This window comes from Anticarsia gemmatalis, chromosome 12 (assembly GCF_050436995.1).
Source record: "Anticarsia gemmatalis isolate Benzon Research Colony breed Stoneville strain chromosome 12, ilAntGemm2 primary, whole genome shotgun sequence".
NCBI classification, from domain to species: Eukaryota; Metazoa; Arthropoda; class Insecta; order Lepidoptera; family Erebidae; genus Anticarsia; species Anticarsia gemmatalis.
Genome location: NC_134756.1, coordinates 403565 through 431281, shown reverse-complemented (window position 1 = coordinate 431281; position 27717 = coordinate 403565). Strand labels below are relative to the sequence as shown.

The window sequence follows — 27717 nt, the reverse complement described above, 5'->3', positions numbered from 1 at the left end:
AGGCAGTCAAATAAATATGATGTTTTCACGATTTCGTACTCAAGACTTATTTTAAGACCATTTATAGACTTTATTTAAACCATTCCAGGACTTAAACTAAATAATTAAGAACACAATACCTACCTAAGTGATGCAAACATTAGGTATTACATACTAATGCTTACATTACATATACTTACCTTATGCTTTATAAGGTATTACATATAGGTACCTATTGCTTAGCTAGCTAGCTAGAAATAGTAGTACTACATTAAAAATTTGCTGAAATTGCATTCCTCATTGGAACGTATTGCTATTGGTTGAAAGAATTTTATGACGAAGCAAACGCGTGCGCAAGCCACGCCCACTAAACAATATGGCGGGGATACGTTGATGACGTATCATAAAAGTTAAAAGTAATTTGGTTTGTTTGAAATGTTTGACAAACGTAATTAAAAATATTGAATATGTAGCTCTTTGGGTTAAATGAATTTATGTGTATGTGTACTAAATAAATTGTGTGTATTTCTTATATTAAAGGTGTAGGAAAGAAAAGATTCATTAGTTTATAAAATTATTTTAATTTATCTTAATATTATTACCCGTTTGCTCCAGAAGGAACGTATTCCATTTCGTCTTAAACTACATAAGTTATTAATAAATTACCTACAATATTTATATAATACAATTGCACAAGACTTAATACAAGTTTTACAAACATCTTACAACTAAGTCTATTCTAGATTGCACAGTCACTTAGTCTACAAAAGTCTTTCAGCACAAACAACTTTGATGACATCTACCACAGACTCTCGAACTCAAAGCTGCCTTCAACGAAGCGACTTCTTTTCGCAAGTAACTCACTTTTAACGCCAAGTGAATTTCTCTCAACTTCCTTCTATCTCTGCTCTGTTTTGCCGCGAAATTATTTCTTTCTCGCTGACGTCTGTACGCATCGTCCTGGTCCGAGTTTGTTGAACGGACGCTACGACGCATTCTTGGGTTGTTCCCCAACAAAGCCCCTCCGTTCTTCTCCGCCATGACTCTTAAAGCGTTCTGCTCGAAGGCTTGGAAGTCAGGGTCATCAGATAGACAGTCAGCATCCACCATGCTGAACGGTCTCTTCAAACTTTGAGGTGACGCAGGTGGCGATAGCGTCAAAGGCCTTGGCGTCATCGGGCTGAAGATCACTGGCTCGTATCCCGAAGACACAGGGGATAATTGTCCAGGCGAATATCCATATGGGTCTTGAATCACTGTGTACTGAGGCACGTAGTTTAAAGAACTCTTCGATAGATCGAGAGCTGAGTCCTCCGCGTAAGGTGTCCACAAAGCCATTTTGATGTGTTGCAAGTGAAATGTTCGCAATGAATGATGGCCTGGGGTGGCGACGCGCCCTTAAATGCAAAGGGGCGGAGCTTAGTGGTGGGGGAGGGTGACTACCTGCGGGTAACGGGGTAAACAATGCGTGCTGCAATTTTTCTATGTTACGTTATATGCAATGTTTTGTGTTGTTTGATTACTAGGAATTGAGTTTGAAACTATTAATGATGATTAGTTTATGATTCTGAGTTTAAGTTTTCATATTGATGAAATCGTAAATTTGGATTAGATATTGATTTTAGTTGTGTTTGAAACTGCCAAATTTGGTTATTTAGTTAGACTATAGTGAAATGTACTTATACCTACCTGTATTAATTTTCATATACCTATACCTATTTAGTTTTTTCTTAATATTAAACGAGAAAATGCTTACGTAGGTACCTAGGTGGTTATTCGGAAAAATCTACTTTAATCAAGAATAATTATTTAGGTATCTATGTATTTCTTTATATATTTTTATGTAGGTATTCAAAACCTAACCTACCGAATTGTTTTTTTTTCTATTAATTAGTAAACAGCATTATTTGATCAACATTACGAATCAATTACGTAAAGACTTTGTTTTTCACCTCGTGTTTGATAATCCACGCAAATGACTACCAACTCATTAAGCAAACTCTGCTTATCCCACTAATGATACTGTAAACAGATATTTTAGTATTAAGGAACTTGTCAACAACTTAACTAATTAGATTTATAATCCTTAAATTTACTATGGTCTACGTGACCAACGATCTTCCATACCTACTGTATTTATTTATGTTACGATAAATGGAGGTGCAGAGACTGCGAATTCATATCAGATCTATTTTAAATAAGTACTTAGTTATCCGAAAACGGAGATACGTTTTATTTTTAATGCTAAGGTTTTTAATACTAACAAGACGATCCGCCTCGATATGCTAATTATGCCATTCTATTAAAATAATATTAACTACATAAATACACTGAAAACTGTCGGCATTAATTAAATTGTGTGCTGTTGGTAGGTATAAAGACATTCGGAAATTTAAGTCTTATAAAATGAGCACTAAAGATTATTATATCAATCCAACTTGCAACAATTAATTTTACCCTACCAACTTTACCAATCAAGACACAATAGGTACAACTACCTACATGCAAACAATTGTCACATTACACAACTACACACTACAATAATATTTACAAACATTAGGTAACAATCAAAAACAATACCTAGCACTTTATAACAAAGCACGCGCCGCGTACCTGCCCAAGCGCCGCCATGACACCATAAACAACCTAGATCTATACGGGAACATTATACAGCCTTTTAAAAAAGGTAGCATTTAAAAAGCACCCTTTATCTTAATACTTTTATTACTTACTACTGCATTTGCTCAAATTTTTGTTTGTTCGTTTGTTCGGTCGGCAAATTAATTCTTTCTATTGTTTGGGTATTAGGATTAAATGCTGGCCCGCATGATGTTTTGTTTTAATGTTGCGGTTATATTAGATGTTAGTGGGATTAAATGTATTGTTGGATTGTTCTAAATAGAAATGCTTAGGTTTAGGTAAACAAAACTCGCTCTCCTACAGACGCTATACGTTTCAGGCTACAACAAGGTATTGTTGTAGCCTGAAACGTATTATTAGCGTCTTTAGGAGCGAGTAGAGAGATTATTATTATTATTATCAGCCTGTATCGTCCCACTGCTACTGCACTGCACCGTTAAAGACCAAGTCTGTGCGCCGTAGGTGAGTATAGGAAGTATGCGCATATCCATGAGCTTACGCTTCATGCTGATTGGAAGTTTGCCTTTCATAAGATGTTTCATAGCCCAATAGCTCCTCCAGGCGTTTTCAATTCGCCTTTCGACTTCTTTTTCTTGTCGAGCCTGGAAGGAGACTATTTGCCCTAGGTATGTAAACTCATGGACATATGCAACCTGTTCTCCGTTAACTTCAACTCTACGTCTTACGCTGTTTGTCATGAGCTTGGTCTTCGATATTCATCTTTAGTCCAACTTCAAGGCCCGCCGAGCTTAGATCTTGCAACATAGATTGCAGTTCCGTAGCTGTGGTCGAAAAAAGAACGATGTCGTCGGCGAAACGAAGGTTTGTTAGCTTAATTCCGCCGACATCGATACCTCTTCCCGACTATTGGTCTGCCAGGCTGATAAAGGTTTCCTCAAGAATGCTGTTAAATAATTTGGGAGATAGCGGGTCTCCTTGCTTGACTCCTTTTTTCTATTTTAAAACATGGACCGGTGGTTTCAAGTTTTATTGCAGCTGTACTATTGGCATAAATGTTTTGTATTAGATTGATGTAGGTTTGCTCTATGTTTTGTTTTTTAAGTGCATTGATAATGGATTTGTGGGTAACACTATCGAAAGCTTTTGTGTAATCTACAAAGGCCATGTAGATTGGGATATTGAATTCGTGGTGCCTTTCTATGATTTGGTTAAGTGTATGGAGGTGGTCAGTAGTGGACAGGCCGGTAGAGAGATGGAGAGACAGTAGAGAGATAGTGTTTTCTAATTATATGGTTGGTCAATACATTTTAAGTTCTAGTATTTTAAGCCAAGTCTAATAATATAAGCCAAATAACATTTCAACGTCTTATATCCACTAAAGACATCAGATTATATGGTAGATAAACATATATTAAATATAAATTGGCTGTAAGTACCCTGAGGACCATGACAGAACCAATACCATGGATTGTTGTGATATTACCAATCTAACTTTTCAGTATTCCTAACTCCTAACCTAGTAGTTTTAGCTAAAGCAGATCACACCACTACACCAGACCACAGATCTAATTCTCAATCAGCAACCAAAATATATTTTGAAATTTCCTTGTATTCACTATTACCTACCGTAAAAGAAAGATGTAGCACTCATCTAAATGATTTTTTTCTCAAACGTAATCTTAGAAACTTTTTTTCAACATAATATAACTGTCCCATTAAACATCATAGACAGACATCTGAATGTCCAATCCTTTTGACTGGACCACCATGACATAATAATCGCAGTAAAGAGTTGCGCGCACGCACAATGCGGCAGACGGACGACAGTTGCGACATTATTGTCGCATGGCCGACTTTCTGGACGATTAGTCGTGGACATGCGCATGAGTGGACCACTGAGATATTACGGAAATGGTTTGTATGAATTATAATAGTTTGATCAGTCATACAAAGATGTCCGGTTGAATTTAGTTTTTGTTGGCCACTGGGAAATCGCTTTGCGTCTAAAGCTATTGAAGATACGTCATATTTTAATAGAAATGCTTTCTCACGTAACATTTTATTTAAACTGCTGTCAGTAATAGTTTATTGCCAATAGCATATGCCTGCACCTTAAAAGTAGTTAAGTAATTATATAGAGCTAAACAGAATCAGAGATGTTTGTGAAAACGCGCTAATCTCGGGAACTACGGTCCGGTTTAGATATTTCTTTCAGTATATGGAAGTTACATTACGCCTATTTAATTGTCTTATAGTCTACTTTTATTTATTGATCCTTTTATAATATAGGCAAACGCAGTAAAATCTCTGAAAATATGTAAGTATGTGTTTAAAAAACATAATTCAAAACTCATGAACTCTTTGAATAAATAAATGTCATTGGACACCTATGACATCACGCGGTTATTTGATTCCAAACTACTTAACTCTTCGCACAAATTTATCCCAGGATTCGAACCCGCGCCGGTATTGCGGCTTGATCACGTTAACCACTGTTCCAACACATGCAGATAGAACTTAACTTCCGTATAATGACTTTTTCTCACACAATCAGCGATCGATCGATCACACATTGTTCAATATTGCAACCCATTCACACATTCATACCACATGACAGTGTGGTAGATTGATGAACTGGCTTCCTACTGCTGACCACACGCGTAACGGAAGTTGCACTTAATTGATCCTGTATTGTCGAAGAACGAAACTTTAATTGATACTTACATGGTACGACTATAATATTTAACAGATAATTGTACCTTAGTCAGGCATTATAAAATGTATTATCAGGGTTTCCTATTTGTTTAGACCCATCTTTAACTCTCTGCGCTTCGTAGTGCTAGTAGCCTGTATTAAGTCTGCCCATATTAGGGACATTAGTACATATAGATGTAGCGCCATGCCATTCTTAATAAAAATGATGGCATTCGGTTAAGGCCTTAAGCTTTTTTTTCCTTAAATTTTAGATACTGTTTAACGCATATGTATGTCAGTCCCACACCGAAACAAGACCACAGAAAACAAAATTATAAATATTTTTGTAAATTATCTCCTTGCGATGTCGAGACAATGGTAGTAGTAAGTAGTTGTAGTAGTAGTGTGATACTTAGTATCAAGTCCCAATATAATAGTAAATGATGAATAAATTTATCTCAAATACAGAATCTTGAGCATTATAATGCTCTAAACATCACTGGAAAAGGTAAGACTTTAGTCAATCCCAAAACTGTTGAAATCTAAGCATTGCTCAAACCACACAGACATCTTTCAACAATTGCACTTCCTAAATACAGCTTCCCAAGCTCCGTTACCGCACCCCTATCAATCCCACACATTTATATACATATCTAAGTACATAAACAACCCCTGCTTACATAATATAAGGGAGTCGCAAGCATGCAACAAAACCTATACTAAACAAAAACATACCTTATTGCAAAATAATAAGGTTTAATTTCCAAAAGAAGTGTTTTGCCTGCAGATGCACAATGTTATTGATTCGTTTTGATATTGAATATAGATTTATTTTTATAATACGCCTCCGTTATAGATATTGCGGTATTGGCAAGGTGTTTGTACCGTTTTGTGATAGAAACATGTCTATGGATTTATTTGACGAGGATATTGATAACTTCCTAGAATATAACTGATTGAATTTGTTCTCTATGCCACATCGTTTCACATCTCTACATATTTTAAATATCGTGAAACGGCACGTGGTAGGTATACTTACTTTTTTTTATTTTGAAGATCCATAAACTCTGTGTTGCTTAGAGACTGAGTTTATGGAAGACCTATTGGATTTAGATCATAGATGGTACCAAAAACTTCTGAAATATTATACCTAAGTACACTTACCTACGTAGGTATAGGTATAGGTAGATATCTACTTAGAACTGAAGTTCTCAAAAGTTACCTAAGCAGGTACCTAAATGTAATTACATAAACAATATTTAATTGCCAAAGATTTAATGTGTTGATCAATTTAAAAATCCAACTGACTTTGGCTGCTACGCTATGTGAATCTACTTACTTAATTAAAGCATTTATTGTGATAGTAATTTTATCCCAAAGCATACGGGCGACATAATTGTCTATTTATAAAGAAGACAACCGTTGTATTTAGTAAAAAAAATACGTTTCTAGTGAACCAAAACCACAAACGACTCTACCGAGAGTGAAAACTGCAGTTTTAAACCACCCAAAATTCAACAGACTCATAAAATATAATATTATAGAAACAGTACAATATGCAAACTTAGTTTTTGTGAAACATTTGCAAGAGATTAACACAGTCCTGCGCAAAAACCAAAGACAATAGGCTAGTTGCGACAGAACAACGGGACAAAATGGCGGGAGACCATGGATATAACAGTACCATAGTGACCATAGAGGTTGAAATAAAAGGCTGATTAACTTCACTAATCTGTAGTTTTGTTTTTCTTTTTGTTTGTTTGTTTCTATGTTAAGAAAATATTTCGGTTTCGTTGATAACACTGACTCTAGATTTCATTTACGTTCAACTTCATTGGTTTAGGTTTTGGTACCCAATTCCCCCATAGAGTAAAATAGTAGGTAACATTTACTTAATGAAACGCTTTGTCACTTTTCCAAAGTGAACCAAAACTTAGGTCTTTTATACATAACTTTAGCTTTTGAATGAACTCTACAGAGGTAAAAAGCGCATATAACAAAAGTATAGAAATAAGTAGGTACCTACCTAAGTAAGAATATGTAAAAAACCAATGAGTATTATTACTACACACTTACATATTTAGGTACTCCTTTTATATAACAGGTATAACAATACCTACTAACATAAATGATGGGCCAATCGTAACACGGTATATAAACACACATTGTGCAACTCACCACCCCGCGCCAGGAGGCGGGTTTATAGTATTGTGCAACCAATGCGTATGCGCACCGAGGAACGCCCTGTCAAGCTTCTCAGATTTCTAAACGTTAGCACTGATTAAGTATTTCTTTTGATAGGTAAGTACTTTTAGTATACTTAATTAGGTAAGACAAGAATGTCTACCAAGCGCAAAAAAATAAGTTGTGATTATCTAAATATCAACTTTATTTGTAGGTAGGTTTAGGTACTTAAAAAACTTTTGATTTTTTCATATCTCATTACATACCAAAATTATTTTATTACACAAATTAAAAGTGATCCTCTTATTGCAAATTATTCGGGTGAAATTATATTAAAATCGTAATTAGACTATTGCCCCAGGTGGATTTTTCTACAAAAATATACCTAGGTTTTAAAACACAGCAATATTAACAGAAATATCGTAGTCATATTAAAATTGCAATATATCCACAGCTAGCAATAAACTCCCCTCAGTATAAAAGTCACATTGCGCGGAGGGTGCAATACTAATTGCGAGGGTGCAACCCTCCGGAGCGCAATACATAAACCCTTGCGTGGGTGTAAACTGTATTAGCTATGTGTTTATCGATCCATGGATGGAAGGGTTGATTGGGATTGGTAATGCAATCAGACGAGCGGGGTGCGTTTTTGGCATCGCGAAGTTAAAATGACTAGAGCATTGTTCGCTCGGTTCCTTGATTTCAAATTGTATGAATTCGCTGTAACTTCTTATTTAATTGGTGCACGTTCAACAGTTAAAGCTGTGCTTGATAAGCGTAGCTATGTAAGTATATTAGATCACTCGCAAAACGGAAAACTTAAATGAGTGATACGACGGTAGCTCTGTAATTTTCAATTATTAAATAAGTATTCCAGCTAACTTTTTTTGCAATTCTTTTATAAATATTTTGATTTGATAATTCCTGAAATCTAGATAGAATCTAAATCATCACCACAATCACACGAAAAAGCTTACAAAATGCCAATCCAATAAATCGCTTAAAATGTACATAAGTTCCTGAATAAAACAGCGACAGCTGAAATTTCAAAAACATGTATTGCGATAATCGAAACTTAATCCTTTAAAGATCCTATCTCATATATTGCAAATGGTCGCGTGTTCTCCACTCGTCTCATATCAAGAACATGTCAGCACATTGTCCGTGGTTGCCGCGTGCCAGTGTTTTCACAACAATCCGGATTCATAGATAAATATTGTTGAAGCAACCAATATGGGGTCTTCGAGGAACTTGGATTTTAGCACGTTCGGTAACATCTGGTGAAATAATTTTAAGAGTCCTTGCAGGAAAAGTACGAACAACGTATAAACTAACTATATAGGAACTTCGGTAACTAGGTACTAAAAACAAAAGAATGCGTCTTACCACAATCCCTAAAAAACTTACTTTGAAAAAATACCTTTTGTGTTCTAGATATTATTCTAGTTTTATTTAACCACACTCTAGTTTTACAGAGATGCATATCTAGTCATTTCCGATTACCTACCTAATCCTAATCTTACAAACTCTAGCCGCCAAAATACTTAACCTAAAACAAAATAACAACCGCACAGAAACCTTTTATTCATTTATAGAGCAGGATTAAAAATAGCAACGCAAATACCAATAATAACCCATCTCACTTTAATCCCAATAAAATTTCAGAACCGGCCTATTGTTTTACGGGAACCTTATTTAAAAAGGTTCATAAAATTAATCCGGTAACAGTGCCTGTCGTAATCCGTTATTGAATCGGCGGCAAGTCATTATAATTGACGACAAAGGTTCCACTCTATTATTTTATTAGGCACGTTTAAAACATCTGCAGGCTGCGGCAAGAATACAAGAAATTAGCGAATATTTTAATCCTCTAGTAAAACATTTTTATAAGCGGATTATTTTACTGACCATACGCATTTTAGGGTTGAGGATTAGGAGTTCGGAATTGCCGCTTTTTAGGAATTACTTAGTAACTTTTTAAAATAGAAAATAGGTAAATTGTTTGAAAAATAGGTAAGTGGGTAAATTATATATTGGTACCATTTTTTTATTATATGAATTTTGCTAGTTTTCCAATAAAATGTAGATAAGTAAGTATTAATCCTAAAGAGAGTTATCAAAATAAAGCGTGGTAAAGAGGAGGAGCTTTTACCGGGAGCATTAAGATAGTTATTATTGCATTATAATTTAATTAAATTTCTAATAATTTTAGTTTTTCTGTAAGTATCTAATACTTACAGAAAAAAGAATGTTTTTCAAAATCTTGAGTAAAGAGTAAAAATAAAGTTCTATGTTGTATGACGTTAATTGTGTAGTAATGTTATGTGTAGGTAGTTGCTTAATGTATTTGGAGTTGAGGTTTTGTATAAAAGTAGGGAAAAATAAATTAAATAAATTCATCGAGTTATATATTATTTATTTATAATTTGTACTTATCAAAATTGCACAAAAATACGTTACTTAAATCTAAATACAATTTTATTTCATCAATTCTTTAAGTACAATCAGTTTATTTGGCATACAAGCGTTTAAATATTACGACAACCTAATTTTTACTTAATAATCTAGTTAATTTACAAAAATAACTATTTACAATTGAGATATTTACAAGTCCAGTCACTTTACGCAAAGCACTAACATTCGCAGATCTGTCGACAACGTCCACAGACGCCGGCCGTCAGTCTAGCTCTCAGGTCCGCCATTTTCTTCTTCAAATACGTCACTTGGAAAGCCAGCCTGACTTCCCTCAGCTTCCTTCTATCTCTGCTCTGTTTCGCCGCAAAGTTGTTCCTCTCTCGTTGCTTTCTGTAAGAGTCGTCAGCCGCCTGACTGGTCTGCACAGCTCTGCGCATCCTCGGATTATTCCCCAACAATGTTCCTCCGTTCTTCTCCGCCATAGCTTGTAAAGCATCACGTTCAAACGCTTGATACTCCATATCCTCAGACAAGGATTCAGTGTCGAAGAACTCGTGAGATTCTGATTCAGGTGGTGAAGGCGCGGTTTTGATATGAGACCAGCTTTCTATGGAGTCTGGAGACATCGCTGGCACTGCGTAGGAGATCGCCGGTTGGTACTGGTATCCATAGTACTGGTTCTCAGGATACGACGGGTAAAATCCAGGTGGTGATAGCGGAGCACTTGTAGCCGGTATCGGAGAAGTTCTTTCTGACTTGATAGAACTTTTACTCAAGTCTAACGCAGCGTCTTGAGCGTAAGGAGTCCACAAAGCCATGTTGTTTAGTTGTTGTCCACTTGACGTGTAGATCACGAATGACTGTGGACAGGCGAGGGTGAATGAGGTTGAAAATAGGCGGGGCGAGCGTCCACCCTCCGTGGAAGGGTTGCGCAGGTAGTGTAACGGTTGTTGATTTATGTCGCAGTTGAATGGCGTGTGGACACTACCGTAGTTTCTGAAAACTGGCGTTTGAGAAAACGGGAGTAGGTATATGTATGGTTTGAAAGAACCCGTTAATGAGGGAGCTAATTAATTTGTTTTTTCGGTTTTTGTCAACAATGCTTTGTAAGGTTTATGTAGTACCTACTTAATTACGTAGGTGATAGGAAGTTGAATTGTAGTTTTGCGTAATTAGTTAATTAGGTAAAGTAGCGATTTGATGTTATTGTAATACTTATTAGGTATTTTGGACGTACCTAAATCTGATTAATCAGTTTAGTTTGCATGGCTGGAAATTAGTTTATTATTCTCGCTACGATACATACATACATACGAAACATTATAAGTATCTTTGGGATTATAAATATCTTTTTAAGTTTCTTAGCATATACATATTGGTGATGTTATTTAGGAACTTAGAAAATAAGGTTAATCTATCGTCGAGCAACATATACCTACCTTAGTTGTCGTAACCTTAACAATCTAATCGGGTTTATAACGCGTTTAGCAATAACTTAGGTATTAAGTTTAATCTACTCTGCATTTGTTGCAAATAAACACGGTTTTATAGGGACTAAAGTTTTCTTCGTTTTCGTCTAGATTTCTTAACAAAGTAGGCTTAACGATTGCATTATATAAACTATCTTAATCAAATCTGTAGATACGTATATTGTCGTTTATATGTGTCGTTACATAAGGGTTGTCCGTCACATGGACAGATCGTATTACGGAACAAATATGTTTATCACACAGCTGCAAAAGATTTAATACGGAAAGTTTAATATAACCCTTATGGCTACAGCAATAAGGGATAGCTTTATTATTTGTAAGGGCTGTGTCGGGATTAAATCGCCACTTGGCTGTCATTTTAGGAACCCTTCCGCGTTCCCAAATGTTCTGTAATAACGGTAAATTATTATTTTTGATAATACGGGTCGGAAATAAATATGGCTGGACTACGAAACATAACACAGTAAAGAATCATGCAACAGTTTGGTACCCACTTCCAATAGCAATATGTGATACGTCCTTGAATAGCTCTTAGTAGCCCGAGTAAAAGTTCCTATGGAGTCAAGTTCCTATCGTTAGTCCGTTTAGAGTTATATGGTAACACCTATCAGAATAAAAATATCACTTATTTTTCTTGTTTTTATGATATTTTGTTTTCATTTTGGTTTGGACACACAATAAGCGACAGGTAGACGCGGGGAGATTGCCGGCGGCGGCAACGGGTGGCGGGGAAGAGATGCATTTTTGGACTGGTCGTAATAATGAACAGTTCGATACTATATTAGAGCAAACACCCTCTCTGGTCCAAAGATGCAGAAATCCCAGAACTGCATTGAGTATATTTTTAATAAAACTACGTACCGGCGACCCCAACGAAAGGCTTGCAACGCTATTTAATATGACAAGGCAAAACTTAGAACGCCTTATGAATAAAGCGCGTGATTGCCTTACCGAAGACTATGTGGTCCTTCATCTAGGAGTTGATCACATAACAAGAAATAATATTAAAGAAAGAAACCTCATTATACCAAGAGCAATATATGGAGACAACCAAAACTCCAAAGCAATATTAATATGCGACGGAACATATATTTATATACATAAAAGTGCAAACTTTTTATTTCAGCGACAATCATACAGCTTGCACAAGTTCCAAAATCTGCTAAAGCCCTTTTTGATAGTTAGCACAGACGGATACATCATTGATGTAAAAGGGCCGTACGCAGCCACGAAGACAGATGCCAACATAATGAGCAGCATTATGAACGACTATGAAAATCCCATACACGTTCTGTTGGAACCCAACGATGTTTTTATCCTGGATCGTGGATTTCGAGACAGCCTTGGCGATATTGAAGCTTGTGGATATGAATACCACGTTCCACCTTCAAAGGACAGAGAAGAATCTCAATTAACTACCGCACAAGCAAACGAATCCCGAAAGGTGACCATGTGCCGGTGGGTGGTGGAAGTGGTTAACGGTAGATTCAAGCGAGATTTCAAACTGTTCCGCCAAAAATATTTTAATAATGCGTTGCTGCATTTCTTTAACGATTTTAAAATCGCTGCCGCCATTATGAACCACTTCCATGCACCCATCGATAACAACCAATACGCTGATATGTTTGTAGAAGAAATAAGGAGGAAGATTGATACACCCAATATTCTATATAATTACGTAGAAACGAAACGACTGAACAATAGAAGAGCAGACTTTGTGCGTCTAGAAGCAAATGATGTACAGTTCCCACAATACACCGAAGAGCAGGTTATTTTGTTGGCTTTAGGTACCTACCAAGTAAAGCTTGCACGATCGTACTGCAGTGAGCACCTTCAAAATGGAGTGTACACCATTGAAGTATACAGGCAAAATGCTTTAGAAGACTTGCCTGATTTTGGTTTAAACGAAGACTCATGGCTCATGCGAGGCCGTATCCAATCACGACACATTCGAGCAAGAAGATACTATTGTTATATTTTGATAAATAATAATGATAATAATATTTCACAATCTTATTGTACATGTCTAACCGGACGGCGCACTGTAGGTACCTGTGCTCACATCATATCTATCGTGTGGTACTTAGGATATGCCAGGCATGAGGGATTCGTAGCTCCTGCCTTGTTCCTTAACGATTTGTTGGTAGACGATGAATGATTATATAAGGTAAATGAGTTTCATTATAATATTGTCATCATCAGATTTTCTAAACCCCACATGTTATTTTCTTTATTAATTGTTACATTTTTTTTGTAAAACTTACCTACTTGTGTAACCTGTAATGTATCATTTTGTAACCTGTGATTAGAGGTATTAAATAAACAAAGGAAACATGATAGTATTTCATTTCATTCATTATTTTTTAAGATTTCCTTTTATTTTTTTAACGGAAAATCCACATTGCCTTGATAACATATTAGTCTGGTGTTCAGAACGGACTACAAATAAAGACAAGCGCCATATCAATCATTGTTCTAGAAGATAGTACCTTACCAACGACATATCACACATCACTATTGGACCGGGTACCAGATTCCATACAAAGATTTGCATCATCCTTTCAAAATACGGCTCATCAGCTATGAAAACTTTGTCTGAAAATTATGAAAGAGAGCGTTTGCTTGATGAAATCGTCTTAATATAAGTATATAAATACCCATCTTTGAAATAAGTCGGTACCTAACTTGTTGGCGACTTTACGCATGAAACTTAATTGCAATTTCAGACTTATGTATTAAAAGCCTTGCAACTGATAAACGTTTAATATTATACTTAGTTGTATAACATGATGAGGCCGATTAAAGCATTCCGTGCATTACATTATTATCATTTCAAATAACTAAAACAGCAGTCTAGTTCTGAGTACCTAATTCTACGTGCGTGTTTTTGTTTAGCCAACTTGCATTCTCAATTCCTCAACCAACTTAAAATTTAATCTTTCAAACTAATCTCACCGATTTCTCTTATTTCCGTCGGCATCAAACGTTATTTTAATCCTAAACGTACAATTTTTCTAGTAATCCTAAGATTTAAGCCTACTTGCCTGAACCAAGTTGCCCGCATAGTCATAATAAAAAAATACAGTGTTTATGACGCCCATAGACAACAGTCTCGGGGCAGAGGATTAACTTTATAGACAACTTCTTTTGTTTTTACAAGACAGATTAAGAAGACGGTCAATAAAATTATTTGCTTTGAAATTATTTAGTCCAGGTAAAGGGATTTAACCTGCAGATAACGCAAGAGTTAGTATTTGAAGTCGGGAGGTAAGACAAACTTGAACTTACTGGGGACAAATCTGACGAAATTATGGTAGTACCTAAATATCTGTCTTCCTATAATTTAGAAGCGGAGTTTTTGATCCAATATAGTGGTTCAAAACGAGAGTTACTTTAAACTTTGGTTGGCTCTCCCCAGAAATCCATTACCAGTTTCAACCAATCTGAACTATGTACTATAGACACTATATAGTGTATAGTCTGTATAGTGTCACTGTATAGTGTATAGTCTACTAAAATTCCTAAGAGTGAGAAATTAGGAAATGAAAAAAAAAATCACTAGCGATAACTGATTATTTAGCACCCATTTCATAGGTTCTACGGTTTGTTTAACTTGTATAATTCTCTATAAATAATCTTCTTCTATAAATACTCCTTAGCTAAAGAATAATTTTCAAATGTAATATACTTACCTATTATGGCCTAAAATAGGAAGCAATATGCACCATCCGGCGCCAGACATAACATCTTACACAAAAGGCCCAGAAACCATCAAAATATTTCGCCAGACACGCTCATTTAATTAGTGCAAGTCATTTAAAATATTCGCAGAAGTAACGCGAACAACGCAACACGCAAATTGTATAATCCCCGTTGAGAGCAACCCTTTATTCTCGTCACTAGTCAGAGACAATGGTGAATTCTGACAGTTTGCTAAATTGTTGCAATGACTTTCTCTGTGACAATAAAACCGTTATTTTTGCTCATTTTTGTTGAAACTTGGAAAGGACTCTAATCTTCGGTCGGACTTTTGTTTCTGTGCAGATTTTTTTTGAGTTGTATGTTTAGCAAAGATATGGAAGATAATGTCGAGAACTAAAAGTAAACGTGTCTGCTTTGGACTTGGTTAGTTAGGTATACTAATTTTAAATATATTTTTACTATTGTTCCTATTCTACCCAATAGGTCATAACATAGGTCTTCGCTAAGTAAGAACTATTGAAAATGATAATGACGTAACTCGCAGCACAGCTCGAATAAGGAGGATAATTTTTAAGGCAGCAATAATGGAGAATGTTACCTAATTTTGATTTTTAGCACTCCATATTCTCGTTTAAAAATAAAAAATACTGGTGAAAGAATTACTTCGATACGTCAATTAGTTTTCGATTTATAAGTAAAACAAGTTGCAACCGCACCACGCTAGCTCTCGGTGACGGTGTGACGTCACTCTACACTTGCTCAGTCTGGCTCACACAGTCCGCTTGCGGTCACGCGCTCGGTGCGTTGAAATTATTCCTAAATACTTTTAAAAATGTTCAATTCAAATACTAGGAAATCATATGTTGTGCCTAAATGTAATTTAATTTTATGTAGGTAAGTACATAAGTAATAATAAATAACTTCATCTTACAATGAAACAATTTCTAACCGGATTGATCGCGGGTTTATTGATTTTACATTTTTCCTGCCACAGTAAAATCAATAAACCCGCGATCAATCCGGTTAGAAATTATTTCATTATAATATGCAGTTATCGTAAATATCTAACATATTAGGTACTTATGTGTATAATATACTAGAAGCGGCCTGCGACTTCGTCCGCATATAAACCCTTCCCGCGTAAATCCCGATCCTTCGGAACTCCGGGATAAAAAGTAGTCTATGTGTTATTCTGGGTCTTCAGCTACCTATACAATATATCAAATTTCATCGTAATCGGTTCAGTCAAATTTGCGTGAAAGAGTAACAAACATCCGTACATACTTACATACATACATACCTACATACATACATACATACGTACATACATACATACATATGTACATTCTCACAAACTTTCACATTTATAATATTAAGTAGGATTTTGAAGGCAACGGAACCTCTATTTGTTTCACAAAATAATTCGCAACCATTATTCCATTTATTTTAGGTAATTTATCCGATTGCCCTTTTTCAAATCCTTTATCCATTTTATCAGTCGAATAGTATTTACTATTATTATAAGTTATTTTATACATAAGCGGACGAAAACACAACAAAATACTACGCAAGCTATACTAAGACTACCAAAATACTAAACGGGACGCGGCCCGCGCGGCTGTTAGCGAGACTCGATATTTTTCGAAACTTTGAATGCTTATAAAATCAAAACTATTCGGTATTTTTGACTGAAACAAAAACTAGTTTATATGTATACATACAGGCTATACTGTGTCAAAATTTAAAGCGATTTGGCATACCTAGTAACATTCTCCATTACTACTTAATTAATAAACTGTTACTGGCAAAAATTACAGTCAAATCCGTTTCTTCACGATTTACTGATAGATTTATGAAGAAACAGATTTACCTTACCTTACGACACAAATATCAAGTAAAAGTCATGGCTTTAGCGCTTTCATTAGATAATGTAAAAATTAACTGGCCGTTAGTTAGTACGTAACTGCTAAAAGGTCCAAGAGAAAAGTATGAGGACACGGGAGGCCATGCTCATATAGCTTCTTCAATATAGCTTTATCAAGTGTATAAATAATAATTGTAGTAATGGCGATGTGAAAGAGGCGCGTGCGCAAAGACAACACGAATCCTTTCACAGAACAAACATAATTGTTGATTCAGGCCCGCGCCGCTCGAACGACGCCACGCGAATATGTTTTCATTGCGATATTCACGTGAGAATATAGTTACGTTTGTCTGACTTTAGAATTGTTATTCGCATAGATATAACTGCTAGAGAAAATAATTTCAAATGCTTTTTCCAACGATAAATTCACAATATCTTCGATTTTATCACTTATTGCTGTCATTACAGATCCTTTACATAATCTGTAAAATCTGAAATGACAGCCGTTTACTTTGCATAAGGCTACGTTCAGATGACAGGCGTTGAACGCGCGTTTTCATAACGCGCGTTTACAACTACATACTTTTTATTCAGGCCGTACACATGCTAACGCGCGTTTTAATAAAGCGCGCGTTGACGCTGCGCTAACGCCTGATAGTAGTCAGCGCGCGTCAACGCGCGCTTTGAGATCATTGGTTTTCTATGTTTCCGTTCAGTTGAGCGCGCGCTTTCGACGCGGATATACGCAATTTTAGGGATTAGGAATCTGTTTGTCAACGAAAATTTGTTTGACAACGCGCGTTCAACGCCTGACAAGCGCGTGTCATGTGAACACTACACAAAAACTAAACGCGCGTTCAGCGCGCGTTCAACGCCTGTCATCTGAACGTAGCCTAAACTTATGTAGGAACGCCGGTTGACGTCCAGAACTAGAATTTTTATGATTTTCATCATCGAGTGGGGTTTATTTTAAGGAAGGCAATGGACATGTATGTAGCTATCTAAGTTCTTAATACGTTGAATAATTACAAGAATTAAGATAAAGACTAGCGCACCTAATGCTACGTTTTCAGTTAGAAAGTAAGTTCCTATTCCTACCTACCCAATTTTTTTAAGATACGAAATTGAGGTTTCTTATAAACTCACTTCGTACTTACTCTAACTAACTCTAATAACAAAAAATAAGATAAGTACCTTTGTTAAATTTTGCTCAAATAGGAAAAATCATCTCAAGCATTTCTTCCTTCCGTTCTAAAACGCCATTTGGCGGTAATCCTCTACATCCATATCGTTCAGAAACCATGAATAATGTACCTAATGAAAGATATAATCACTGGGAACTTTTATCTGCTCCAGCTATGCGACAATAATGTCGCAACTGTCGTGGATATGATACGATTTTTTGTCGCAACTTTTGTGTCGAATATTTGCGAATGTCTTGGGCAATGTCATGGTGGTCTTGGGCAATCTACTTTACATAAAGTAAGATTTTTATAGTTTAGAGTAAGGTTTAGGAAAGCCTCAAAACTGCTCCCGTTTGGTTTTTTATTTTTGTTATCATGGTCCTACCTACCATGTTGTTGACCTGCCGCCTTGTAGGTTTGTGATAAGTAGGTATCTCTTTTGAAAATAAGCATTAAGTATTATTGTAGTATGTTAAAACTTCAATCATTTCAAACATCATCACTACTACCTACCTATCACTTAGTAATAATACCTATCTTTAAGTATGTAGATAGACTGGTAACCGTAGCGGTAGGTACCTTACCCTACTCAGTATCCATTGATTATGAATATTATTCTGAAAATGAAGAAACACATCAAAATTTCTTCACTCTAAAGACGCTGAAAGATGTTCTAAGCTAGTTTTCAGTGGCTTTCAGTTGCCTGTGAGATGGTCACATAAATGTATCCTAACTTTGATTTGAGTCACGACTCTAAATAACTCTTAAATTTTGAAGATCTACCGCATTTCACCGTCCGTATTCACAGAAGAAAAAACTACTAATCCTTACCTAGATACCTTATGCAATTCAGTTAGTGACAAAATACATTCATAAAGCTCACAAAGCTAATCTTTTCAGCTTCCATCACTTTACACGCGACGTGAAGTGGAAACTTTTATCTCTTGCGTCTAGTATTGTCTATTAGCTAAAAGACATTAGTGACAAGCCAAAACACATGGATTTTGGACAAAGTATTACGTACCTTATTATTGTATCGTTAAAGTTGATATTTCAATGTGTTATGTTCAGCGTTGGCGGGCAAACACTTCAAAGACAAGGCGACAGTCTTCAGTTGTACAATCACAAAGCAAAGACCACCAACATTCTGCCTTCTGCAGCAAAAAATATTTTTGCTTTTTAGATTCTGTTTTGTAATATTTATTAAAATAGAACTTCAGCATTATACCTATTATATCTAGTACTATTTGTGATACTTAGGTACGGCCTAAATTATATACTAGTGAATGCAATCCCGATCTCGCGGGATCCCGATCTCGCGAGATCCCGTGTATTTTTTCGGGATCAATCCCGAAGCATAATATGACGAGATCCCGTTCGGGATTGTCGGAGAGGGCATTTTCAGCAGTTGGCTACATTGCAATAGACTTAAGATGCCGATTAGAAGCTCATACTATTGATACACTTTGTATTTTAAGAGGCTACTTTCAAAATGCCATGTGATTACTTTTGCTACACCTACTTTTTTGATTATGTTCATGTTATTACACCTGTTAATTATGTTACGTTGTTAGTAATATTAAAAAATAAAGGCTTTTATTTTCTTTCAAATAATAATTTATTGCATTCACCACACTATCACACGCATATTACATTAAACAAGCCGTTCGAATTGTATTATTTTTACTAACTAGACGGGATCCCGAAAATCTCGGGATCTCGCGGGATTGATATTTCTGATCGCGAGGGATCTCGAGTTGACGATCTCGAGTCGGGATTGCATTCCCTATTATATACCTAATATACTAAAATTAAAGAAAGTAAAAATAGCTATGAAAATCAGTATACGAGTAGGTATAAGAATTTCTGATAACAACAACTCTTTTTTTATATAAGTGTTAGGAATGCATTTTCAGCTATGTAGATTCTTACCTTTAGACCAATATTTTCAATCTTGAACCCTCATTCATACTCAGATAATTATCATTCACCACAAAATGCCAATTTTAACTTGTATAGGTACTTACATACATTAGTGTAGGTATACAATATTTTCGTGTGTTAGTTTACAACTTTTTATTTAATCAACGCACATTAATTAACTTGTAATTCAATATTATGTTGTTTGTGAGATACCCTTACATAGTATTTTGAAATACCTTATTAATGTGGGTAGTCTGAAGTACAAAACACGATCAGAAGCTTACTAGGTATTATTCTTTCCCCCAAATACGACAAAATATGTATACTGAAGACATTATTAGGTATTTAACCAATTTAAAAAAACTAAAAAGTACATGCAGTCCAATATACGATTTTTTTGTAAATTATACTAAATCCCGCGGTCGTTACTGACATCTCGTGGCTGATAGGAAAAGCGAATATTTTGGGCGTTTCGTGCTACTTCTACTTGACACTAGATGTCACAACAAGAGTAGAATCTCTATAGTAATAATTATTATTGCTTTATAACATTTTGCAAGTGTCCGGAAAATAATATGCTTTCGAAATTGAATATCAATCATTTATTTAGAATGTAATAAGAGGAGAATCCCTTAAAATCTGGCTGTCATTTCAAAAAGTTATGACATTTGTTATCTGTGGACGGCCATTTTGGATTTTGATTATCTGATTGACCGTCGAAACAATTTTGATGTTTTTCAATCTACCTGTAATTTTAATAATAAATTAACGTTCCCATTCCGCGACATAATCACCGCCCTTTCGTCACGATCGCCGCCTCGTGTGCCGCACGCCTCCGATCCTGTTAAATTGTGGCTCAACGATCAGCTGTCACGGACTACTGACGTGTAGAACACAAACAAATCTGATATTTTGGGTCTGCTATGCTGTTTTCACGATGAACGGCACGTTTTACGAGCAGCTCGGGGGTGTCGCCGGGGTGTTCGAGCAATGGGGCGCGTGCGAGCAGACGGTGGTGGCGTGCACACTGGCTCGACGGGTCCCGTGGCCGGGGCTGAAGTTGGTGCAGCGGGCCGTGGAGGCGGCGCTGCGCAGCCACGTCGAGGACGAGAGGCTGGAGCGGGAAGCTAACGACGAGGCCCTGCTTGCCGGCCTGCTCGCCGTGCGCGACGATGACGATGAGGACGGTATGTCGAAGAAACTTTGTTTTTCTTACTGATTTTCCTTATGCGGAATCTTACCTCAGTATCGTTTATAACAGCCTAAATTTATCATAACCCTCTTTTTAGGACTACCCTGTAAATCAGCGATATAAATACCCTAACCAGAAAACATACAAGTGCAATTTACACCTGTTTTTTTATCTACAAATTTGAACCACTTTGCATTTCATTGGTATTACTCATCAAAATTTTCGTAACAATTTATATACAAAAGTAAAACGATATAAAAACAATATAATCAGTTATCAAGTGTAATTGCATAATGGTTTGTGATAATAAATCATTTTACTGACTAATGAGTTTGTTATCTAGCAAACCAAACAATATTTTTATGCTACCTAATTAAAACAATACAGTTAAGCTGTCTTAGCAAATTATTTGATTAATAACTATTCAGCACTTGTCTGGATTGTTGAAGTAAGCAATTTATTGTATTACTAAGTATTATAGATTGTTATTTAATAAATGTTGAAGAACTTCAACAGTTATTCAAGTTTAAAGTTTTAGTTATTTTTATTTTGTAGGTAGTTTAATTTTATTTGTTTAAGTGTAAAAAATTGCAACCTTGCTGCACTGTTATCTAATATTACATACTGTATCAATACAGGCTTGTGAGGAAAAAACCCATTTGTTGATTTCACCTGAGAATTAGGTTGGACTCCTAGCACTGGATCTGATAATATATAGCTGTGCATTTTTAACTTAGGTAGCCAAAATAAACACCTTCTTTTAACAAAAGACTTGCATTGATGGAACTGTTGGAACCATTAGTTTCATAGTTTTTATTCTTTCTTTTACAAAATTGCTATTTTACTCCAGTAACACCTGACCATTATGAATAGCAATTTAATGATATCAGGAGCACTAGACACTTTTGCCCTACATTCAAAAACGTTTTTGTGGTGAAAATATCTAAGTACCTCCCATATTAATTATTATCTTTTCATCCCACTGCATAATAGCAAATGCATTGTTTATCTGGTCTGTGCTTACCCCTTTGCTACTATTTATTTATGTTCATTGTTTCTTCCTAATATTCCATGTGTTTTCTAATGAGCTGCCTCTATGTAATTTAATTTAATTTCAAAGTAATGATTGAAAAAATGCTTTTGGAGAGGAGGTATTTTCATCAAAGTCCAAACTAATTTAAATACTAGGATATGATTCATAAGAAGTTTGTTCTTTTACCTTAAAAATTCCTGCAGATTTACCTTCTCACATAGATTTAAGGTTCATTCATAAGTGTCACCTTACAAAGAGCAAAGGTTGGTGCTCTTTAAGGAAAATTTATTAGCTGCATGTAGGCAGTACCTTTAATTAACAAAAACCTGCTTAATTGGCTTAGTCAGGTGTTAAGTCTGGTATGTCTGCTCTTCGAGGAGTAAAGCCATTTCTCTGCCTTTGGTACAAGAAGTCCAGAAAACTAGCACTATTCAGCTGGAGTGACTGCTTGAACATCCATTGATTTTTACTTACGGTATGATCTTGCTCCCTTATCCCATCACCCAGCTAAGCAATACTTATCCATAAGTCGTGATACTGGTGTCTAACTTTGTAAAAAACAAATTTGTTCATAAAAGCATCCTTGTCCGTCAGGTGGTGAGCGTCTTAGGCGCTTGCTAAACTTACTGCCACTGCTACGGATGGACAACGAGCGCGGCAAAGACATATACGTGACGGCCGCTCCTGCACTGGTGCAGCGATGCGTGGACGCGCCGCGCCGCTCCTCCGTGGCGCCCGACCTGTGCAGACAGCTGCTGTCGTACTTGTTAGTACACCCAGCGTTGACACACCATGACCAAAGGTGAGATGAAGCCCCTTAAATTCTAAACGTAAAAATAAAAGGAAATTAATACAACCTATAGATGTGAAAGGCAAGAGTTATGGTCCTAAATAGTAACAAAAGTTTTGCCATTCAGCCAAGTTTTTCAATGATATTCTCCTCTAGCAAGGTTGCCAATTAAATAAAACTGTCTTCTGTGTAAGATGCTTGCTAGATTCTTACTTGATTTTTCTTCTTCCAGGACATTAACAGAATGGTTAAGATATTTAGAGAATCACATCTCGGGCAACAGAAACCCAGAGAGTGTGTGGCAGCAGCGGATAGAGACATGTCTTGTACCAGACAACAATATTTGGAGCTCGAACAACACCTTCAGACGGACCATCGGCAAGAACGTCGAGTTTAGAGGGATCCTTGACACAATAGACTATGCACCAGACTTACTACAAGAGTCATTCTCGAAAAATGGACGTGACGTAGACATTAGTATAGAGGGCGAGAAGCCTAACTTCGAGCCGGCGATATCACAGCCCAAGTCACAAAGATCTAACAGTCTAACCCCTCCTTCGACCAACTTCATGCACATGTCTTCTTCAGCAGAGAATTTGAGTGATGAACCATTTGTACAAAAACCTAGGAGCTTTTCGTTGTCTAGTGAGCACAGTTTAAGTCAGATTAGGCCTATTAGTATAATGTATGGGACGACGGGGAGCGAGACGCGACTGGACGACCTGAGGTCACACAACTTCGGGGAGCACCACCCCGGCATGTCGACGGTGGCGCAGTGGCTGAAGGGACTGAGGCTACACAAGTACGTGTGGCTGTTCACCAACATGAGCTATGAGCAGATGATGACCATGGACGAGAAGTACCTCGAGAAATTAGGTGAGTTTCAGAGCTGTTCTCTTTTCCTCTTACTGTGTTGTAATCTAGTAGTTACAAACATTCTATTTGATTTAGATATATGAGTCAAAACTTAACTAGCTTATTTTGCTACACACATCATAGTCAATTCTTTACCATAGAAAGACCTGGATCTGTCCTTTTTGCTCCCTCACAATTTAAATTTGGTTTGATCATTGCATCTTTTTTGCAATTTATTGCACTTTACACATTCTATTGTGTACATAAGTTATGTAATGTAACCTAACATACAGTAATCCTTAGTTATAATGGCATATAAAACGTAGCCACATTGTTCCACATGAGTCATGTTGGTAACTGGAGGAAATAATGCCCACTTTGAATCAGTTCGTCTCGCCGGACAATCATCTTGTTTCCTCTTACTATGAAATATTATTGAAATTGTTCTTTACAAGGAATTATGTGCGATTATTGTGAGACAAGCGGGTCAATGCTAACTCTGTTCATTGAGTTATGGGAATTGGAACAGGATGATGACAGATTTAATTATTTTGTGAATAGTCTTTTTGCTAAAATAGCTGACGTCTTATTTACAGTGAAAGACTTAAATATTTGATTGAAAATGGTTATTTACAAGACCTTGTTCCTCTTTTGATTTGTATTATGGCTGACCCACGCCACTTTGCGTTCAATATTTCATGTCATATTTGAGCTCTCGATTTATGTAAAAACAAATTATCTGTAACTTTTCCCAGCTCATTAATTATCAACCTGCTAAACATTCAAATCGATTTAAGCTTTTTCGAATTACAGAAGAACAAAACGCAAATACATAAGCATCAATACGAGGGCCCATTGCAAAATTGCTATATTATTATATCACAGGAAAACAAAAGCATATGTGCTATAACAATGTTATTGTTTGCAGGAGTAACAAAAGGCGCTCGGCACAAGTTGCTGCTGTCGATCAAGAAGCTGAGCGAGCGCGGCGCCGTGCTGGAGGCGGTGGAGGCCGAGCTGCGGGGCGGCGCGGGCGGTGCGGGCCGCGCCCTGGAGCGTCTGCGTGGAGTGCTGCTGAGCCCCATGCCGCCTGCTAGCGACCTGCCTGCCGCCATCGTCAGAGCCTTGCACCTTGGTAAACATACTAGCTTATGGTTTTCCTCCTGTATAATGTGAGACTTAACAGGTTCTCCCAAACTTCATTATTTCCGTTCTCTTGTCTACTTTTGATATTTATTCGGAATGATAGCTGTTTTACACAGTTATTTTGACCTACCTCTCAGAATGCATTTAAGGAATAAAATAAATAAATTTAACCCATGTATGTCCCACTGCTGGGCAAGGGTCTCCTCCCGTAATGAGGGAGGGGTTAGGCCTTGAGTCCACCACGCTGGCCAAGTGCGGGTTGGGGACTTTGCATGCCCTCAATAAATGTTTTTCAACAAATTTTTAGGCATGCAAGGTGTTTCCTCACGATGTTTTCCTTCACCGTTGGAGCATATGATAATTATTTCTAATACACACATAACTTCGAAAAGTCATTGGTGTGTTGCCTCGGGTTCGAACCTGCGACCACTTGAGTGGGAAGTGTCAACTTATACCACTCGGCTATCACTGCTCATTAAGGAATATGTGAAGTTTTATTTGGCTTGCTTCTTGTTTTGCTATTGGTTACAGCATTCCTATAGAATATTAAGTAAGCCAATATGTTGCCTGGAAATAACTAACTTAAATGTAATTATACTTGTAATTACTTTTAGGCATAACGTTACCTAGGAAGCCCCGAAAGTGTACCTACAAAATGTTAATTTTCGTTTATTTATATTCCAGCATCAAAGTGTCTGAACACAGCGTCATGTTCCGGGCGCGTGTCGGTGCCGGACGAGGAGCACGAGCCGCCCGTGGACCCGCTGTCGCTGCACTGCTGGCTCGTGGAGAAGGCGCTGCACCACGACGCCTTCAGCCGCCCCGACCTGCTGGAGGCGCTGCGCGGGCTGCGCCACCGCCTGCCGCCCAGGCAGTTCTTCCACCATGTCAGTGATATGCCGCTCAACAGGCGGTGTCCTAAACCTAGGTGAGGATTGAACATTTTACTTTTTAAGACTACAGATTCATGTTGAGAATTATGTAAAGTGGATGGCAATTTTTTTATCCTATTGTTATCATAAATAATACATTCCTTAGCTTCCCAATATAAATAATGTTTTTGTCACCAGATGGCGTATTAACCCGCACAACGGCTATCACAAACCAATGCAAAAGCGCATGTGGAGCAGCGGCGGAGGTGGGACAGGAGGCGCATGCACAGGTCCTCTGCTGCCGCGCGGCAAGTCGCACTCGTACCCGCCGCACGGGCCTCGCCCCCCGCCTCCCCCCTCCGGGGTGGGGGCGCCCCCCCGGCCGCCCCCCGGGGGCGACGACTACTCGTCGCTGGACGCGCTGTGCCTGCAGATGACGGAGCAGGCCATCAACTGACGTCCCCCCCGACCCCCGGGCCGCCCCGTGACTCCCGCGCTTCTATTTATTTGTGTATATTTGGTGTGTTCCGTTTCCGTCGGACGACCGTGAGTAGCTAGAGAAATTCCGTCGTCGTATTGACGCTCGGCCGTTGACGAATTGTGACTAGATAGAGCGAGAGTATAGCTTTTTATAACGAATCATCCGCATTTTTGTCCCGACGATAGTGCCGTAGATTCCCCGCTGGATACTTTAATGATAATATAGTGTAATCGATGACATCGACTCGGTATCGTATACATCTAATGGTATCCTAAATTTCTCTGGTGCTAATTTGTGCGAGTTTTATTTCTAGTTAGCCGTATAGTGTAGCTAGGGTTAGTTAGGTCTCGTTATTGTCGCGTACTTTGTGTCGATATATAACTGTTGTGTGTGCAGTGTTACGTACTCGTGCTCCACTACTGGGTACATACTTGTTGACTGCGCGCACTCCCACTGCCGGTCTGTCCACGTTACACTTCACAATACACAGACGATATACGGACGGAGCGATAGATCGGCGGTGAGCGTGCGCCGCATATATTATATTTACGAATCACTGACGCGTCCCTGTTAACTTACGATATAATGTTAACGTAACTTAGTTATAAACGTTGACTGATGTTTGCATAATTTATAATGTTCGCAAGCTGTTTATTTTATTATTTTATGATGATTATTTTAGTAATGGATATTTTATATTCAGCAATTAATGTTTTGACTGGATCAAAAATCTGATTGTAACGTGTGCAATTTATTATTTTTTTATTTACGCAATATTTTATCTATATTATAAAAATTATAGAATTGATGATGTAAATAAATGAACTAGTTCACATTGTATTTATAAGGGTTATTGTTTTGTACAAACATGTGTTGATGACATAAATAATATATAATGAAATTATTTTAAATATAATGAGATGAATATTGGTTTACTGTGTTGTGTATAGTTTGGTTGGTGCACGTGCACCGTGTCACGCTGTGACGCTGTGTGCGTGTGCGTGCACGTGCCCGCGGATGTTTATTAGCCAATTGTACAGAAGTATATATATTTATTGTTTCCCTACATACCTCAAGTGTTTCTGTTAACATTCTCACTTCTGTGTTCACGAGCTTTAGTTACTAATCTGTAGCGGACTGTGATACGGTTTGTTTTTGGATCATGGATCATGATATTCATCAGCACTAAAATAAATATTGTATAACATTCAAACGCGTTTTGTTTTACACCCCACCTTTTATCAACAATTACAGAGTTTCTAACTTAATAACAATAGGATGCAACTAAAATATTTGTAGTTTTAAAATAAAA

General features: G+C 37.0%; 2 protein-coding genes across 5 annotated transcripts; one reads left to right on the top strand and one right to left on the bottom strand.

Moving 5' to 3' along the window:
• Positions 1-556: 556 nt before the first annotated feature.
• On the bottom strand, positions 557-20628 carry LOC142976870 (uncharacterized). 4 transcript variants are annotated; one of them, XM_076120435.1, is made up of 3 exons: positions 20046-20623; positions 19138-19267; positions 557-1376 (listed from the first exon to the last, which is right to left on the bottom strand). In XM_076120435.1, the coding sequence occupies exon 3, from the start codon at positions 1315-1317 to the stop codon at positions 754-756; it is 564 nt and encodes a 187-aa protein (XP_075976550.1). In that variant the 5' UTR covers positions 1318-1376; positions 19138-19267; positions 20046-20623; the 3' UTR covers positions 557-753. The 4 variants fall into 4 exon arrangements, with proteins under 4 accessions (XP_075976550.1, XP_075976549.1, XP_075976547.1 ...); XM_076120434.1 differs by having other exon boundaries at positions 557-1422; positions 20046-20622; XM_076120432.1 differs by lacking the exon at positions 557-1376 and adding an exon at positions 9878-10733 and having other exon boundaries at positions 20046-20628.
• A 98-nt stretch (positions 20629-20726) lies between these two features.
• Positions 20727-27618, top strand: smg (sterile alpha motif domain containing protein 4 smaug). Its single transcript, XM_076120428.1, has 6 exons — positions 20727-21223; positions 22856-23063; positions 23284-23927; positions 24835-25041; positions 25737-25980; positions 26123-27618. Exons 1-6 carry the CDS (start codon positions 20974-20976, stop codon positions 26379-26381), a joined length of 1812 nt encoding a protein of 603 aa, XP_075976543.1. The 5' UTR covers positions 20727-20973; the 3' UTR covers positions 26382-27618.
• Positions 27619-27717: the final 99 nt, after the last annotated feature.

What these genes read in the sequence shown, in the direction of transcription:
- LOC142976870 (XM_076120432.1), bottom strand. Translation starts at nt 10,691, where the DNA reads ATGGCTTTGTGGACTCCTTACGCTCAAGACGCTGCGTTAGACTTGAGT.
- smg (XM_076120428.1), top strand. Translation starts at nt 20,974, where the DNA reads ATGAACGGCACGTTTTACGAGCAGCTCGGGGGTGTCGCCGGGGTGTTC. An exon ending in GAAGTACCTCGAGAAATTAG is followed by an intron (nt 23,928 to 24,834) that starts GTGAGTTTCAGA and finishes TATTGTTTGCAG; the next exon opens with GAGTAACAAAAGGCGCTCGG. An exon ending in CGTCAGAGCCTTGCACCTTG is followed by an intron (nt 25,042 to 25,736) that starts GTAAACATACTA and finishes TTTATATTCCAG; the next exon opens with CATCAAAGTGTCTGAACACA.